The sequence below is a fragment of the Psammomys obesus genome, unplaced genomic scaffold (genome assembly GCF_907164565.1).
Source record: "Psammomys obesus unplaced genomic scaffold, mPsaObe1.curated_primary_1811, whole genome shotgun sequence".
NCBI lineage: Eukaryota > Metazoa > Chordata > Mammalia > Rodentia > Muridae > Psammomys > Psammomys obesus.
The window spans coordinates 1,937,836-1,955,312 of NW_026591560.1; the positions used below are offsets into that span (position 1 = coordinate 1,937,836).

At 49.9% G+C, this 17,477-nt stretch overlaps 2 protein-coding genes and 1 pseudogene across 6 annotated transcripts; 1 reads left to right on the top strand and 2 right to left on the bottom strand.

The window, feature by feature from the left end:
* The first annotated feature begins 794 nt into the window (after positions 1-794).
* Kat5 (lysine acetyltransferase 5) lies at positions 795-8,220 on the top strand. Of its 4 annotated transcripts, XM_055610542.1 has the most exons (14): positions 795-1,003; positions 1,103-1,169; positions 1,488-1,556; positions 1,649-1,785; positions 2,069-2,224; positions 2,314-2,388; positions 2,706-2,780; positions 3,100-3,348; positions 3,424-3,513; positions 5,277-5,417; positions 5,495-5,588; positions 7,250-7,409; positions 7,507-7,588; positions 7,676-8,220. In XM_055610542.1, exons 1-14 carry the CDS (start codon positions 992-994, stop codon positions 7,808-7,810), a joined length of 1,542 nt encoding a protein of 513 aa, XP_055466517.1. In that variant the 5' UTR covers positions 795-991; the 3' UTR covers positions 7,811-8,220. The 4 variants fall into 4 exon arrangements, with proteins under 4 accessions (XP_055466517.1, XP_055466519.1, XP_055466516.1 ...); XM_055610544.1 differs by lacking the exon at positions 2,069-2,224 and having other exon boundaries at positions 798-1,003; XM_055610541.1 differs by having other exon boundaries at positions 977-1,169.
* Positions 6,349-9,540, bottom strand: Rnaseh2c (ribonuclease H2 subunit C). 2 transcript variants are annotated; one of them, XM_055610546.1, is made up of 4 exons: positions 9,177-9,540; positions 8,876-9,057; positions 8,677-8,796; positions 6,349-6,696 (listed from the first exon to the last, which is right to left on the bottom strand). In XM_055610546.1, exons 1-4 carry the CDS (start codon positions 9,367-9,369, stop codon positions 6,688-6,690), a joined length of 504 nt encoding a protein of 167 aa, XP_055466521.1. In that variant the 5' UTR covers positions 9,370-9,540; the 3' UTR covers positions 6,349-6,687. The 2 variants fall into 2 exon arrangements, with proteins under 2 accessions (XP_055466521.1, XP_055466520.1); XM_055610545.1 differs by lacking the exon at positions 6,349-6,696 and adding an exon at positions 8,203-8,428 and having other exon boundaries at positions 9,177-9,538.
* Positions 9,541-14,714: 5,174 nt separating this feature from the next.
* Positions 14,715-15,832, bottom strand: LOC129679351 (40S ribosomal protein S2-like; annotated as a pseudogene).
* Positions 15,833-17,477: the final 1,645 nt, after the last annotated feature.

Sequence of the window (17,477 nt, forward strand, 5' to 3'; positions counted from 1 at the left end):
CGAGTGTTATCACTAATGCTCCTGTGACATCAATCAGTGCCCCTCCTTTGCTTCTGCACATAAACTCTTCCAAAGGTGGCCAGATGGAGCTGGAACCGTTTACACCGGTAACACTTAGAACAAAGGCCAAAGGGGGTAGGGTTTTTGTTTTTTAACTCTTTAGAGGTTTCCATTTCCTTGATCACTCTACTAATATCTGTGATGGCTACGCTTGATTGACAACTGCCTACATCTGGAATTAACTAAATGCCAAAACTAGAGATTTGCATGCCTCTGCCTCCCAAGTGCTGGGGTCCGACAGGCTGCTTTATACTCTTTGCCCACTTGTTCTTACTCTCCCCAGCAAGTCCATTTCTTCACTGTCATTAGAGCCTAGTTCGTTGGAATTCTGATGTATGATGAAGACCAGCCGGGACAGCCATCCTCATTGGCTGAGTTAACTACTGGGATCGTGAGCCTTCCATTTATAGGAGCACATATATTACACTATTTTAAACAGAGAAATCCAATACACAAGACTAAAAATCTTGCTAAGTCCCACACCTGTGCAATCATGTGCGAACACCTGGCTGGGTTTCTTTAATCCCTTCAGCTACTGACTCCCCAGGGTGGAAAACCCTACCACCTAGCAACTTACTCAGGCCACGCCTCCTGCTACCACTACTAGGCGTGCCCGAACTCGGCCGCAGGTGAGAGCCTAAAAGCTTGATCTGCGTGACCGGCGTCGCGCCCGGTGGGCGTCACGTGACAGACTCGGCGTTCCTCCAATCGCTGTGCGAGTTGTGGGGAGTCCATCGAGAACTTAGCCTCGGCTTACAACACCCCGTTCTTCCATTCCCTCAACGGACCTGCTTCTTCCTGCTAACCGGCTAGCACCGACTCTCAAGTGTTTTCCTCTCAAACAGCTTCCAGGGCCTTGGGCCTAGAGTGCACTCAGTTCCGGAAGTGACGTCTCCCAGAGGGGCCGGAAGTGGCAGTGGAGGGAGGGAAGATGGCGGAGGTGGTGAGTCCGGTGCCCGGGGCGGGGCGGAGGGAGCCAGGGGAGGTGGGTAGAGCCCGAGGCCCCCCAGTAGCCGACCCTGGCGCCGCGCTGTCTCCCCAGGGGGAGATAATCGAGGGCTGCCGCCTGCCCGTGCTGCGGCGCAACCAGGACAACGAAGATGAGTGGCGTGAGTGACGTCGGGGGGCGGGTCTAAGGAACCAGAGGGCGAGGGGCGGGAGGGAGTCAACGATCACACGGGAGGGGGAGGGGCCTCGGCACTCCTGGGGCGGTCGCAGACACTCGGAGGGAGGGGCGTGGCTTTCAGACCTACGGAGATGAGCCAGGCGGGGCTTGGAGAGAGGTATCACTTGGTGACTGAAGGGGTCTTGAGCCAGCCCTTCTAGGTGCTGAGGCATAAGGATCCTGCCTAGAGGTAGATTCAGGTCGAAGGGTGGAGTCTCATGACCTGCCTTGACTAAGACCCCCTGTCTGTGTTGTTCCATAGCCCTGGCTGAGATCCTGAGCGTGAAGGACATCAGTGGCCGGAAGCTTTTCTATGTCCATTACATTGATTGTGAGTCCTGGGCCTGGACGAAGGTGGGGGTTGCTGGATAGGGTTGAGGGTGGCCTCTGGCATCCCCTTCTGAGCCATTTTCATTGCTGTAGTCAACAAACGTCTGGATGAATGGGTGACTCAGGAGCGGCTGGACTTAAAGAAGATCCAATTTCCCAAGAAAGAGGCCAAGACCCCTACCAAGAACGGACTTCCTGGGTCCCGCCCCGGCTCTCCCGAAAGAGAGGTGGTGAGTAGGTCCCCCATTTCACCTTTCTCTCCTGCCTCTTCCTTCTTGCATCTCTTGGCCTCAGGGGTTCCTGAATGGGTAGGAGGCAGCATTCTCCTGCCATGAGCTCAGCTTGCAAAGGATGGGACCGAATTGCAGGTGTAGCTTGCAGAGTCCACTATTGCCTGCTTTAGAGAAGGCAGAGAGTGGGATTTGATCACTCCATGCCAAGGGGCCCATCCTCCCCTTCGCCACCCCACCACCATCCCCACCCCAGAGGAAGACCCTGGACCTATCTCTACAGCCGGCCTCCGCTCAGGCCAGCGGGAAGACCTTGCCAATCCCGGTCCAGATCACACTCCGCTTCAACCTGCCCAAGGAGCGGGAGGCCATTCCCGGTGGCGAGCCTGACCAGCCGCTCTCCTCCAGCTCCTGCCTGCAACCCAACCACCGCTCAACGGTACCCTCAGCAATTCCAGGGACCTTGCTTTCTTCTCAGGTCCCACCTTCTCTACCTTCTGACCCACCTTTCTTGGTTTCTCTCTGCAGAAACGGAAGGTGGAGGTGGTTTCCCCAGCAACTCCAGTGCCCAGCGAGACAGCCCCAGCCTCGGTCTTCCCCCAGGTGAGTCTTCAAGTCTGTTTAAGATTTGTTTTTATTTTAGGTGTATGAGTGTTTTGTGTGCATTATGTATGTGCTCCACTTGCGTGCCTGGTGCCCATGGCCAGAAGAGGGGGCACTGGAGCCACTGAAACTGGTTGAGAGCCACCATATGGGTGCTGGGGAAGGAAGCCATGTCCTCTTATGAACAGCCTGGGTTCTTAACTCCTAAGCCATCTTGACAATCCCCTCCAGTATTGTCCTCTCTTCTTCTTGCTGTTTAACAACCTCCTTCAGGCTGATTCCACGTTCACGTTGCCTTTCTCTTGTCTCATCCACAGAATGGATCAGCCCGTAGGGCAGTGGCAGCACAGCCAGGACGGAAGCGGAAATCTAATTGCTTGGGCACTGATGAGGTGAGTATCAAGCAGAGGAAGAAGGAAGCTGGGAAGCTTGTTCTTGGGCAAGGAGAGTTCATTCAGTGACTTATTTAAAAGCAAACAAGATGTTAGGCAATAAGGCTCATGATGGGATTAAGAGGGAGGCAGATAAACCACTGGCTGTTATTTTGACCACATTACCAGTTTCTCAGTTTGGCTTTACTTTGGAAAGTGGAGATTATGATGCTTTCCCCTTAGTTGTTGTTAGGCTTGAAGGAAGAAACCTGGGGCAGTGTCGTGAGCCGTGTTCTGCTTAACTGTGCTATTACCTAGTATTTCCATTTGCCTTGGGCAGGACTCTCAGGACAGCTCCGATGGAATACCATCAGCGCCACGCATGACTGGCAGCTTGGTGTCTGACCGGAGTCACGACGACATTGTCACCCGGATGAAGAACATCGAGTGTATTGAGCTTGGCCGGCACCGCCTCAAGCCGTGGTACTTCTCTCCGTACCCACAAGAGCTGACCACGCTGCCTGTCCTCTACCTGTGCGAGTTTTGCCTCAAATATGGCCGTAGCCTCAAGTGTCTGCAGCGCCACTTGGTATGAGGGGTCTTGGGAGGCTGCCTACCCAGTATACCCTCACCAGTCCCTACCTGATCCTCCTTTTGTCCTTAGACCAAATGTGACCTTCGGCACCCTCCAGGCAATGAAATTTACCGCAAGGGCACCATCTCCTTTTTTGAGATTGATGGACGAAAAAACAAGGTCAGTGGCTAGGGCAGTGGGGCCTGGAATAAGTTCTGTGAACACTTTTTCCTGATCAGAACATTTGACCACTCTCAGCCTGTCTTTATTGAATTCCTGGTGAAGAGCAGGGGCTCAAGGAATGCAGGGAATACTAGGATTTAGACAAATTCTGTTTCCTCAGAGGTCATGGCAGAGGCAGACACACTACAGCTATTTAGATCCCAGTATGAGAAGTGTCAGGAAACAAGAGTCGGTTGGCTCTTTTCAAAAGAAGCGGTCATCAGAGCTTGGAGGTAGTGTCTGCCTATAATCCTAGCACTCAGAAAGCTCCTGAGTTCAAGGTTAGCCTGGGCTATAGTGACTTCTAAGCTAACCTAGGCTATTCAGTAAGAAAGACCGTGTTTCAGGTAACCACAAGCAACAACAGAAACATAAGGTGGCAAAGGTAATAAATATAAAATTAGAGGCAGTTTAAAGAACAGCTTTAAGCCCATTATGGTGGTACATCTGTAATCACAATATCCAGGAGGTTGAAGCCAGGAGTTGAAGTTCAAGGCCGCACTGAACTACATAGACGCTTTCTCAAAAACAAAAGCAGAGTCTTTGGTTGGGTATGGTGGCATATCCTTTATTTCCTGCACTCAGGAAGCAGAGGCAGGCAGATCTCTGCGGGTCTGTAGGGAGCTCCAGGACAGCTAGAGCTATGCAATCAGACCCTGTTTTAAGTGTGCAGGTTGACCTGTGAGCCTGGACATGAAGGAGAAAACATATTAAAGGCAGTTGCGGGCACTGACATACCAGGACAGCTGGTACGTGTGAAAAGTAAAAGAGGCGATGAGGCAAGAAGGTCAGGTGACAGAAACGAGGTCAGTGGGGAGGAGCGGGTTTCTGTAGGTGACAAGTATGGAGCTCCTTGAAATACATGTCTCTAGGTCCTCCAAGATAGAGGGAGAGAGGCAGACACCTGGGCTGCTGGGGGAGCTTGCCTTGAAGAGGAGCCTCTCAAGAGGAAGACACAAGAGTTCCATACTGCTCTGTGTTACGTGTGGTGTTTGAGTAAATGACCAGCAGGTAGTTGGAAAGTGATATGAAATTCCTCTAGAAATCACTGCGGTAAAGCAGCCAGTGCAGAGTTTTCCAGGGAGAACCCCTGAAGCTGGCAGTTTCTTAAACCTCCACTGGAGAATAGCAGACCAGTTCCCAGGAAGCATCACTGTGACTAGAGCATTTCGGTTTTGACACCCAGACTCTAAGGACAGCCACATGGGTAGAACATTAGCCTAAGGCTGGCTCCAGACTCCGTGCAGAAATTAAAACAAAAAAACACTCACTGTGTATCCCCACCTGACTGACTCAAAGTGCCTCTGCCTCCCAGGTGCTAAGATACAGGCATGCACTCCTATGCCTGGCTTGGAAATGTTCCTGAGTATTAGGTGGAACAGAAGGCAAGACTTTGTGGGGTAATGGAAGCTGTTTGGCTTCCCGGGGGCAGGCATCTGGACACCTATCTAGGCAGTGGTCATGGCCTGACTGGCAGAGAGGGTCAGGTCCTGGAAGGGAAGTTGCAACTGTCTACTGGAGCCCTTGAGATGGCTCAGTGGGTGGAAGTCCTGACCATCTGAGTTCACTCTGTAGATCCCACAGTGGAAGGAGAATGGGCTCCCAGCAGGTCCCTGCCTTAAACGTGTACATACACGCCTGCAGTCACATATGCCATAATAAAACCTAACTCTTTAACACAGTACCCCAGAGTATTGACTGACAGGCCTTTTCCCTTACAGAGTTACTCACAAAACCTGTGTCTTCTGGCCAAGTGTTTCCTCGACCACAAGACATTGTACTATGACACAGACCCCTTCCTCTTCTACGTGATGACGGAGTATGACTGCAAGGGCTTCCACATTGTGGGCTACTTCTCCAAGGTCAGGACTCACCCAGGCTGTCCCTCAGCTCTGCCCTGAGCCCGGCCTTCCTTAAAACCTACCTACTTTCCTTCTAGGAAAAGGAATCCACAGAAGATTACAACGTGGCCTGCATCTTGACCCTGCCTCCGTATCAGCGCCGGGGCTACGGCAAGCTGCTTATCGAGTTCAGTGAGTATGTGCTAACCAGGAGTCTAGGAGGCCAACAGCTCAAACTGTTAGGAGTGTACTCTCATGTACACCGTACTTCATGTGCAGACACACCAGTCACCAGGACCGCCACCAGAAATAAAGAGGAAACTACCAAGGTCCTTTCTTCAAATGACTGCCTAATATCCTTGAGTAGGTTCCCAGCATCCACTTGTCTTTGGTAAAGGACTAAGGGCCACCCAACTTTTCCCAAATTGGGATCCTTTCTGTGTTCTTGTCTGGAGGTCTGGGTAGCTCAATTAGCTCGCGTTCATCTCTAAGTATCCCCTAACAAGTTCTTGTGTAAGGACCAATGGTTATGTCACTTCCCTGAACCTTGCAGACAGTAGTGTTCAAAAGGCTATTTAACCCACTAAAAATAGACTTGTATGCTGCTCCTTTACTAGTCTTTTAAAGCCCAAAAGGACTGTAGCCCCTCGAGAGAATTGACTGTCCATGTCCATTGTCATGTTTCCCTACACTCTCTCATCCCCTACCCCGCCACCGAGACAGGGTTTCCCTGTGTAATCTTGGCTGTCCTGGGCTCACTTTGTAGACCAGGCTGGCTTCAAACTAAAAAATCTGCCTCCCAAAGTGCTATGTGCACCACTGAGCCCCAGCAGGCTCTGAACTCTGAAATCACATTGTTTCCTAATGCTAGCCCATTCATTAACCATTCTCTGACCCAAGAGTCAAGGAAGCTGCTTTAGCTTTTTTGCTGGTGAAAACACCAAAGTCACGATCTGTTTGGAATATTTTATTGATTAAATGGTTCCAAGTTGAGAATCACATTCTCTGGAAACATCCTGGTAATAGCTGAAAGGACACTCAAGGGACAGGCCACTAAGATGTACCTTCTTGTGCCCAGTAGGACACAGAAGCACCATTAGATAAATGGGTATGGAGGCAGTCATTGAACAGTCAGGGATTCACGGGACAGCATACCCTGTGAATCCAGCAGCTCTCTTCCCAGACACCAGCCTTTGTGGTCCCTCTTGTCCAAGGGTGCTTGAGCAAAGAGGGTGAGACTAGCCAGCAGAGATGTAGCCAGGAGTAGAAAGTGTCAGGGACCATTATGAGGTCAGGATAGCTGAGGGTAAGGAAAGGTTTTCCAAACTAACAGGGACACACTTCCCCAGGGCCCTAACAAAAGAATAAAGAGCTGTCAGTTCTGCACAGCCTAAGTGTCTCACCATGAATGTTAGCTGTCTGGTAGTCAGCACAAGTAAGAGGGAAAGGACCACTAAAGGTTAGTTACTTGGCTCTGAGGAGGCACCTCTGTGCTTTCCTGGTTCATCATTAACCACCCAGCACATCCTGGTATTAAGAGCAGCTGACACTCCCAGGGTCACAGCTAGGGAACTTGATGACACCGAAAAGGTTCCAGTGTTCTCAGACTGCAACGGACTCCCCACCAGCCTCCTCCCAGACACAGGCTGGGAGGGCAGTGAAAATCTAGCCTCCCATCTCAGCAGCTTCCACTGGCTGGCAAGTACCCAGTCATAGCGTGCTCCCATACTCAGCAGGCAGGGAAGCCACTAGTCCGTTACCAAGCGTGGGTGAGGCAGCCAGACGGCCTCGTGCTGCGGTCTGCTGTGCACACTTGTGATGCTTACTCAGCCTCTTGTGCTCCACTGCTTTAGGTTATGAACTCTCTAAAGTAGAAGGGAAGACAGGGACTCCCGAGAAACCCTTGTCAGATCTTGGCCTCCTATCCTACCGAAGTTACTGGTCTCAAACCATCTTGGAGATCCTGATGGGGCTGAAGTCGGAGAGCGGGGAGAGGCCACAGATCACCATCAAGTGAGCTCACATGCCCACCTTGGGGTGCATGGTATGGCTTGTATGGTCCTGGGGACAGATGAGTAGCCTCAGGGGACTAACTTTTGCCGTCCCACAGTGAGATCAGTGAAATCACCAGTATCAAGAAAGAAGATGTCATCTCTACACTGCAGTATCTCAATCTCATCAATTACTACAAGGTTAGGAGGCATGCTGAGGGGATAGGTGAGGGCTACAGGTTGCAGGCCCTCTGAGCTGACCACAAGCTGGGTTTCTGTCTTGCCCAGGGCCAGTATATCCTCACACTTTCGGAAGACATCGTGGATGGGCATGAGCGGGCTATGCTCAAGCGGCTCCTTCGAATTGACTCCAAGTGTCTGCACTTCACTCCCAAAGACTGGAGCAAGAGAGGAAAGTGGTGACCAGGCACTACCCATTGCAGCACCAAGAGAGCTGGCAGAACTGGCGCTGACATGCTGTCTTACCCCATTTGGGCTTCGAAGAGGCATGCAAAGGGAGACAGGGCTGAGGACCGTTCTCCCAAAGGAGGAGAGGCCTAGGAGGCCCCAAGCAGTGGCCAGTACCAAGACAAGCTCAGGGCTAGGCCAACTCCAAGGATAGCTGGCTTATTGGCCCAGGTCTGCTCTGAACACAGGGACCAGAGGGATCCAGGCAGCTGTGTACACTTAAGACGGGTGGGGAGCATTCTGCACAGAGGACTGGTGATTGTAAAAATTTCTTTTGTAAAGGAGGAGCTGGAAGGTGGGGTGGGCGCTGGTTGCAAAGTTCTGGCCCCTCTCGCCCCCAGCAATAAACTGTTTGTATAGACACAGCTATCAGAAGTTCTTGCTGTGCGTGCCATGCAATGCCAGCTTCGGGGCACTAAGGTGCCCGCAGACTCCCAGGTGGTGTGAAATTCATTTATTGGGATAGAAACAGTAGCTCCAGAGTGAACATGCTGCTGGCTTACTGGTGTGAAGGGAGCTGTGGTTTTCATTTTCATGCTCTGGCCCTCAGTCCTCAGGCACCTGTGCGTGAATCTTCAACAGGGGTCACTTCTACTTAGTGTGAATTCTAATACGAAGCAGTTGGGTGGGGACCCAGCTGCTCAGAGTTCTAACCCTTCTAAGAAAGCCTCCCACCGCTCCTTAGTCTGGTCCTCCAGAGCCATGGCCCCCAGGGCGCTCACTTGCCCTAATCCCCCTAAATCACTAGGGACACGATTTAAAGCAGGTGGGAGGGCCGACCACGCCTGAGGGGGAAAGGACCCATGTGTATGTACACTTACCGCTGCAGCGAGGCTGGGCCAACCTAGGGCCCTGTGCACTTTGGCGTCTGGGCCAGGGACCGTTTCCAGACCCCACAGGGTGAAGTGGCTGAAGCTCCCGGTGGCTCCGATGAAGCGGTCCTGGGAAAGGAAGGCCGGGTTCAGAATCGGGAGGGCAAATACTGCCCTCACCCCGCGCCTACCTTCTCCCTCTGCTCACGAAGTCCCGCTCCAGCGACTCCGGTGTCTCGTCCGCTGTGTTCTCCGCGTCCCCTGGGAAGTTCGGTTTCCCTATCGGTCCCTGTCCCATCGCCTCTGTCACCATCACGAATCCCGCAAAGCCCGGCGGCACAGCTACCTCCTCACCCCGCAGGCCACGACCGCGAAACGACACCCGCAGCCCTGCGGAAGGGACACGAAAAGCCATCAGGCCCGCCTAGCCCCCGGAGAGTGTCGGCGGCTTCCCTCGCGGACCACGACGCTCGCGTCCTGGGCTCTGCGCGGGGCCTGCCGGGACTCACCGTCCGCACCGCGGCGCACGGCGGGCGTGAAGAAGCGTTCCACCGGGGCGGGCCGGCTCACCAGAACCTCGCAGGGCAGGAGGTGCAGAGCAGCCGGCGCGGCGTCGCGTAGCGAGCCCGGGTGCAGATGCACGCGGTGTTTCCCGTCCGCAGCTTCCTCAGGGTTCTCCATCTCAGACGCTCTTAGGTTCATGCAAAAGCTGGCGGGTGTGGTGCGCGGGGCAAGTCGGGAGAACCAGCACGCTGGGCGCAGAGCCTTATGGGAATCGTAGTCCTTTCTTTGGCTCCCCTCCGCAAGGACACGCCTTCCTACGGTGGTTCTTGTTCTTCCGTTTTTTTGTTTTTTTTTTTTGTCTTCTTCCTCTTCTCCCCCACTTCTCCTTTCCCTTTCTTCCTTCCCCCGTTCTTCCTTCCTCGCTCCTCCTCTTTTCTTCCTGTGATTCTTCTTCCTCCTCCTCTTGCCCATCTTCTTTTCTTCCTCCCCCCTCCTCTTTCTCGTCCTCCTCCTCCTTCTATTTCTTCATCTTTAATTGTTTACAATCTCTTTAGCCTTCTGCCCCCACTTCCCTGGTGCTGAGGTTTAGCATTCGCCACCATGCCTGGCCATAACATTTTTATGGTTCTTACGGTTTGTTTAAAAAAACAAAAACAAAAACAAACACTAAACGGATTATTGGAAGAAACCTATTTATATAGGCTGTCCAGTAAATTAATTTTGATGGTAATGAGGACTGGGCTCGGGGCACTGGCTATACTAAGCATGTGCTCTGGAACCACAACCCTGTAGGGGAAAGGGCCCAGGAAAGAGCACAGCACCCTGACTTGCCTGAAAGACCAATGTCAATGAGCTCTGAGGGAAAGGTACCCTGGCAGTTCTCCACAAGGAGCCACACACAAGAGGTGTACTGGGAAAGACACAGGAGGAGAGTGGTTGCCTCTGCTCAGGAGAAAAGCAGCAAAGAACTGAGCAGGAGGCTCTCAGATGGAAAAAGATTGGGGTCCTAGACTGCTAATTCCTCTACCTTTATTAAAGAATTCCAGTCTTACAACATTATGTTTATGTGAGTTTCACCAACAACCTTCTCCCTGAGGTGTGGTGAGTCTGGAAACAGGCTTGGGACCTGCAGAGGAAATCTACCAAACTAGCCCCGCTCGCTAGCCTAGTTGATGTGATCCCCAACCAGGATGCAAATGGAGCTCAATCTGGGGGAGGGAGGGCAGCATTCTAACTAGGAATCAGTTTATAACTTGCCTCCTGGCCAGTCTTCATAAGGCTACCCTTAATGCAGTAAATTATGAAAAAATCCAAGAGGTCATCCAGGACGAACACAAAAACCCATCTCAGTTCCTATGTCGTCTTACAAAGGTCCTCTTACAATATACCAGTCTGGATCCCAGAACCCCAGCTGGGAAACAACTCCTTATAACTTACTTCTCCCAGAGTTTCCCTGACATTAGGGCCAAACTTAAACACCTTGAGAAGGGACCCCTGATTCCACAGGCAGAAATCTTTTAATTTTTTTGAAGATTAGATATATGTATACATAACTTATATAGACATATATTTAATTGTATATAATATGTATCATATATACCCATATATAATATATACATGTATATGTATCATATATAATCAATAACATATATATGTATATATAAATGAGTGCATGTATATATAAATGTATACATGTATATTACACATGTTCAGGAGAAAAGCAGCAAAGAACTGAGCATCCATGTATGTATGTATATATACACACATGTACATATATACATGTATATAATATATGTGTATAATATATATTTAATCATATATAATATGATTATATATGTATATAGAAATGAGTGCTCTATCTTCAAGTACACCTGCAGGCCAGAAGAGGGCATCAGGTCCCATTACAGATGGTTGTGAACCACCATGTGTTTTCTGGGAATCTGAACTTAGGAACTCCGGAAGAACAGAAAGTGCTCTTAACCACTGAGCCATCTCTCCAGCGCACAGTCAGAAATCTTAGGGGTGGCCTTCAAGGTGTACCATGGGACATGAAAAAGCCTGAAAACAAGAATGCTGGCTAAGGCGCTTCAGCCAAACATAGCGACTGCCCAGGCCCCCTAGCCTCTTAAAACTCGGGAACCTCTGGGTTCAAATGCGGTCGGGAGGGTTATTGGGTCTGCCCAAACCCTCACCAACCACCCTGGCCATGCCTAAGGTGCCACCAAAGGCAATGCTGGCTGTGAGCACCCCTATGCTCACAGCTTAAAAGCACAATGGAGCCGGGTGTGGTGGCACACGCCTTTAATCCCAGCACTCGGGGGAAGCAGAGGCAGGCAGAACACTCTAAGTTCGAGGCCAGCCTGATCTTCAAAGTGAGTCCAGGTTAGCCAAAGCTACACAGAGAAACCCTGTCTAAAAAAATACACACACACACACACACCCCAAAAAAAAACCCAACAAAGCAAAAACCTGGTGGCAACCTCCTGCCTGGTTCCTCTCCTCTCCGTAGTACCCAACCCTGCACCCCCATCCCCTCGGGGCCTCTTATTTTTGTGCCCTAGCCTCAAGGATGTCTTCTTTTCTATTCCTCTGGACTCCCAGTCACAAAATATTTTTTCCTTTACTTGACTGACCCAGACACCTACCTTTCTACCCAACTCACCTGGACCACTATACCCCAGGGGTTCAGGGATCAACATCTCTCTGACCAGGCTTTGGACTCTGCTTTACTCTCATTGTCTCTTCCTAAATCCAACGTTATACAATAAATGATCTTCTCTGAAGTCTGTTCCTACAAATTAGCCAAGCTGACACCTCTACTCTACTAAACTTCCTGTCTGGAGAGGGACATAGGGTCTCACTCCAAGCTCCCACAATCTTCCCCTCAGTTCATTACCCCAGATAGAAAATGCCTAGTCTAGTCGCTCACGGTCCCCATCACCAAGGACGAAATTGTACCCTTCCTAGGCTGCTTATGTTCTTGGACCCCCTTCTTTCTCCCTTCTTGATGGCCCTATATGAGGCGGCCCTTGGCCCCTCACAGGAGTGCCTCCTTACACCCATTGCTGAACCTTTTCAGTGGGCTCTTCCAGCCGGAACCATTAATCAATAGACCAAACTAATAGCTCTTACCTGCGCCTTTCAACTGTCAAAGGGACTCAGCTGCTCCAACAAGCTGCTGATCAGATTCAAGCTGCTGATTGGACTCCCCTAAGTCATGTCGGGAGCAACAGATTCTGCTGGCTCCTGCACACACCACTCCAAATTCTAGAGTTCACTTCTCCAGCTGCTTCTTTCTTCCACCTGATCTAACCATCCACCTCTCCTTGCCCATTGGATAAGTGTCCTCTCTCTGGCTCCTGGAACTTCCTATGCCTCTGGGGTGCCTACTACTTCCCATGCCTGCTGAGCCCACTCACTCCTCTTCCTGTATTAGAACCCTCTCTGTTTCCTTGCCTCCTCCTCCTCAGAGCTGCCTGCTAAGCTCTGCAGCTTCCTTCTGGGCCTCTGTGACCTTGTCCTTCCTGGAAGTTTCACAGCTCCTCTGTGCCCTCCTGGGCTTCTTTCTTGTCTCAGCTCCCACTTGGAGCCTATAAAACTCCCTTTGGCAGAGCTCATTTCACAACCTTTTCTCTCTTCCTCCGTGGACTTAGATTTTATTAGAGCCTTGCTCTGTCACTGCAAACAGCTTGACCTCAGTACAGACCCATGCCAAAGCTGGCATGCTCAATTTTCTTTTTGTTTTTTTGAGACAGGATTTCTCTGTGTATTCCTGGCTGTACTGAACTTGCTGTACTGAACTTGCTTTGTACACCAGGCTGGCCTTGAACTTACAGAGATCTGCCTGCCTCTTCCTCCCCGAGTTCTGGGAATACAGGTGTGGGCCACGATACCTAGCTAGTGTGCCACTGCACAAACCAATGGTGCAAAAAAAATTCTCGTTTCTAAACTTTCTCTCCTTTATTTCTTCCTATCTACACCTGTCCAGGTTAGCTCTTACATATGGATGTTTAGCATCTGAGAGGCCCCACCTCTAACCAACAGTCCATGCTAATAGGGTCCAGGAAATTCCTCGTTAGTTCACCGTCAAAGGCCGATCCAGTTTCCTATAACTCCCGTCCTTCTCTGTCCCTCCTTCACTGGGGTTTACCCCATGCCTGTTTTCCCTATGACCGCAGAAAGGTTACTGTAAGAAGTGTTCAGAAACTTACTGAGGTTGCCCATACTGGTCCTGCCCCCAGAATTCCACGGACCAAATCTGATCCATCCTAATTCCCCTTCTCATCCTTAAGTACCGCAGGAGGGATCCTTCTACCTCTACATTCAAGACCCATGGGACACCAGCTGGGAGGAGGGGGTCACTGGCAAACCAGCTCAGCAGACACCCGGCAGGCACAATCAAACCACGAAGAATGTGCACCCCGCTCTCCCGACACCCAGGTATAGAGAGAAATAGAAGCTGTGATCCAACAAGCATTACAGGCTCCTCCCTCCTCCCTAAGGTCTTCCTGATCCCACCTCTCTGTCCTCATGGTCACTTCCATTTTTTGTTTCAGACCTTAACCCCCACATATCAGCTTCTATATAATACATAAATATTAAAATATATGATATAATTATATAGTATATAACTCTAATCTAGCATAATGTGATATATAAATGTTATAATACTTTCTATAACAACACTCTGCCTGGCTGCTTTGGAGAATGTCGGTTGTGTGTTGCTCCTGGGTCAGACTCATGACGGCCGTTTGTAGCCTCACCCAGTGGGCTGTCAGACTCTCTAACCTTGCCACTCATTAATGCCCTGAACCAACTATCACTACCACCCCTTATCTCTGCCACAGTTTTCTCTTTGGTATCGCAGACTGCTTTAACTTGGAGACACACTTTCTGGGCACACTGGAATTGTCACGCTGTAATAATATCCTGACCCTGAGCACTAGCACCAGCCTCATGCCCGAAGCCTCACAACACCTCCATCCTCTGTGACGCTCAGATTTCCCACTGCTACCCACCAGGTGGTAGGGCCCTGGTGTTCCTTTTCCCAAAATTTGGGGTGGTGCCCGGAGAAGATCCCTTGCCCATTCCCATCACAGTTTACAGTGGTACAGCATGGCAAACTGGTGGCTCAGGCCTTACCCCTTCTCACCTACCTAGGTACAACTGCTGGCGTCACCACTGGAAACAGTGACACTGACTCCTTCCCTAACTATTTACTGTCAGTTTTCCTCTCGGTTCATCCAGGACCTCCAACAAGTGGCTCAGACCATCCTCTCCCTCCGGGACCAAATACATTTCCCGGCCACTGTGATGCTCTAAAACCAGCGAGGATTAGATTTATTAACCTCGGAGGAGGGTGGCATTTGTCTCTTCCTCAGGGAGGAATGTTGCTTCTATGTCAACCAACTGAGTACAGTAAAAGGCAAGCTCTGACAGCTCTGGGTCTCCGAAAACATAAACAGCTCCACGGCTCTGGCCAACGGATCAGCAACACCAACGTGGGACAGGATACTGACTTTTTTTTTTTTTTTCAGATTTAATTCACTTTATTTTTCTTGTATAAAAACCCTTATGTGTGGGGCTGGAGAGATGGCTCAGAGGTTAAGAACACTTGCTGTTCTTCCGAAGGTCCTGAGTTCAATTCCCAGTCAACCACATGGTGGCTCAGAACCATCTATAGTAAGATCTGGTGTTCAGGCAGAATGTTGTATAAATAATAAATAAATCTTTAAAAAAACAAACAAACAAAAAAAAAACCCTTATGTGGTAGCCACAGCTGGAGCCTGGGTCCTCTGAACAGAGACTCTGGTGTGGGTTTTCACAAGATGATCAGTGAATTCCTGATAAGGAGACTTGGTGAGCACAGTCTCTTCCCAGAGGTCGGGGCTCAGGTAGCTGTAGGTCTTGGAGATGGCATCAAAGGTGGCCTTGGCAAAGCTGCCCAGGGTGGCAGTGCAGCTGCTGTGTAGCTTTCATCAATACCGGCCATCATTAGTAGCTTCTTGGGCACAGGGACAGAGATGATGCCAGTGCCTCTGGGATGAGACTCACCAAAACAGAGCCACGGTGGCCTGTCCCCTTGCATGGAATGGTGTGGGGTTTACCAATCTTGTTGCCCCAATAGCCTCTCTGCACAGGGATGATGGAAAGCTTGGCCAAGATGATGGCTCCTCGGATGGCAGTGGCTACCTCCTTGGAACACTTAACACCAAGACCAACGCGACCATTGTAGTCCCCAATATCGACAAAAGCCTTGAACCTGCTCCTCTGGCCAGCCCGTGTCTGCTTCTGCGCTGGCATGATCTTTAGAACCTCATCCTTTAGGGATGCGCCCAGGAAAAAGTCGATAATCTCAGATTCCTTAATGGACAGGGAGAATGGGTAGCTCTCCTCCAAGGGCTTTATTTTGACGTCCTTAACCAGGTGGCCCAGCGTGGTGACAGGGATCCACTCCTTATCTTCGGCTTTACCTCCATGAGCCCCGAGGCCTCAGCCACACCCACAGCCTTGGCACAACAGTGGCTCCTAAGTCAGTGGAATCCTCCACGGAAGCCGGAAGCTGCTGCCGCTGCCAGGGCCTCCTAATCCTGGGACTCCCAGGTCCTCCGGGTCCTCCGGGTCCTCTGGGCCCTCCCACTGTACTGGCGGCATCCACCATTTGGTGTTTTCCTGAAGAAGAAGAAGCAATACTGACTTTCTTCACTCCCTTACTCCTCCTCTTCCTAATCCTAATCACACCCTGTTTTATAAACTACTTGCCTAGATTTCTTCAACAAATTCAAAAGATTTATAACCGGACCTTTAGTCAGTTGTTATTACAGGATTATCAGCGGCTACAGAGCTGTAGGCCTTTACTCCTGACACAGAAGCCCTGACGGTGAAGCTCAAGCTTGCCCTGTGGACTTGGGTGCCTCTCCCCCATACAGGAAATAGTTTAATGATAATGTCTCCCTCTTTCCCAGTCCCTGATTTAAGTTATCAATGGAAAACACAAAAGAAAGGAATGTAGGGAAAAGGAAAGAACAGTTTGTCCCTGACTTGATTCTAAGCCCAAGGCCAAGGCCAAGGAAAGAACATCCTGCCCCTGGCCCAACTCTGAACCCCAGGACTCGGAAATCCCCACCCCCATGACTCAACGTTAGCTGCCAAACAATGTTTCAAAGTTGGTGGTCAAGCACTGCTTCCAGGTGAGTTATATTTTTCCACTAGCTCACTGCACACGCTCCAAAAGCCCTATAAAAGCCCTCCATTGCCCCTTCCTCGGTGAGTTCGCTTCCTTTTTAGAGACAGCTGTCCTTCCTTGTGGTTCCTGATTGCCAAGATACCCTTGCACTGGGTAACTTTTAAATCCAGCCCAGGGCATTTGTTTTAAAAATAATGGACATCAATCCATTTCTCAAATGCCTTTTTTTTTCCTATGTGACTTGTCTTGCAGAGCTTTGTATATGTATAGTAACTCTTGCTGTCAAGAAAACTGTTTATGCACATCCCTTGTAATCCCAGCATAAGGGAGGCAGAGGCAGGTGGATCTCTGTGAGTTTGAGGCCAGCCTAGTCTGCAAAGGGAGTCCAGTTCAGCCAAAGCTACACAGAGAAACCCTGTCTGGGGCAGGGAGGGAGAACCCTTTCTCTTTATCACATTTTCTTTTGATTTGTTGTTGTTTTTGGAAACAGGGTTTCTCTGTGTAGCCCTGGATGTCCTGGAACTCATTCTGTAGACCAGGATGGGCTTGAGCTCAATGAGATCCACCTGCCTTAGCCTCCCAAGTGCTGGGTTTAAAGGTGGGCACCGCCATGCCTGACTTTCTTTTGAATTTTTAAAACACTTCTCTAGGGGGAATTGTGTGTCGTAGAACACCATGGAGACCAGCTCCTGAGCTGTTTGTTTTTTCCTTCCACTGGGTAGGTTCTGGGTTCCCAAACAGATGACCATCAAGAGTAGCACCAACCCCTTTACCTGTGAGCTCTCTTGTCAGCCCCCTGTAGTGAGAGTTTCAACATTTTCTCTTCTTTGTTTTTTAAAATGCTTTGTTTTTCAACTCTTCTCTAATGTTTATTGGTTCAGACACCCAACATCTCTATATGCCATCAAGTTCTTCCACAAAACAAATATGAAACTATAAATATTGGTCAAATTGCATTATTAATTTATAGATGTAAAAAGAGAAAAGCCATTTACAGACAGCCAAACAGTCTATAATATCCTCATTTAAAATAGTCTAAACAGATACTAATTTTTAAAAAGAATAATGTTTTTGTTGTTTTATAGTAATTTTAATTTTCTTGGCTCTTCTTCAAATAGTA

Excerpts from the sequence above, each read along its gene's own strand:
- Rnaseh2c (XM_055610545.1), bottom strand. The coding sequence starts at position 9,369 with ATGAACCTAAGAGCGTCTGAGATGGAGAACCCTGAGGAAGCTGCGGAC. Across the intron at positions 9,058-9,176 it reads CGTGCGCCGCGGTGCGGACG|GGCTGCGGGTGTCGTTTCGC; the intron begins GTGAGTCCCGGC and ends TCCCTTCCGCAG. Across the intron at positions 8,429-8,676 it reads GGCCCAGCCTCGCTGCAGCG|ATTCACGCACAGGTGCCTGA; the intron begins GTAAGTGTACAT and ends CCCCTGTTGAAG.
- Kat5 (XM_055610541.1), top strand. The coding sequence starts at position 992 with ATGGCGGAGGTGGTGAGTCCGGTGCCCGGGGCGGGGCGGAGGGAGCCA. Across the intron at positions 3,514-5,276 it reads TTGATGGACGAAAAAACAAG|AGTTACTCACAAAACCTGTG; the intron begins GTCAGTGGCTAG and ends TTTCCCTTACAG. Across the intron at positions 5,418-5,494 it reads TTGTGGGCTACTTCTCCAAG|GAAAAGGAATCCACAGAAGA; the intron begins GTCAGGACTCAC and ends CTTTCCTTCTAG.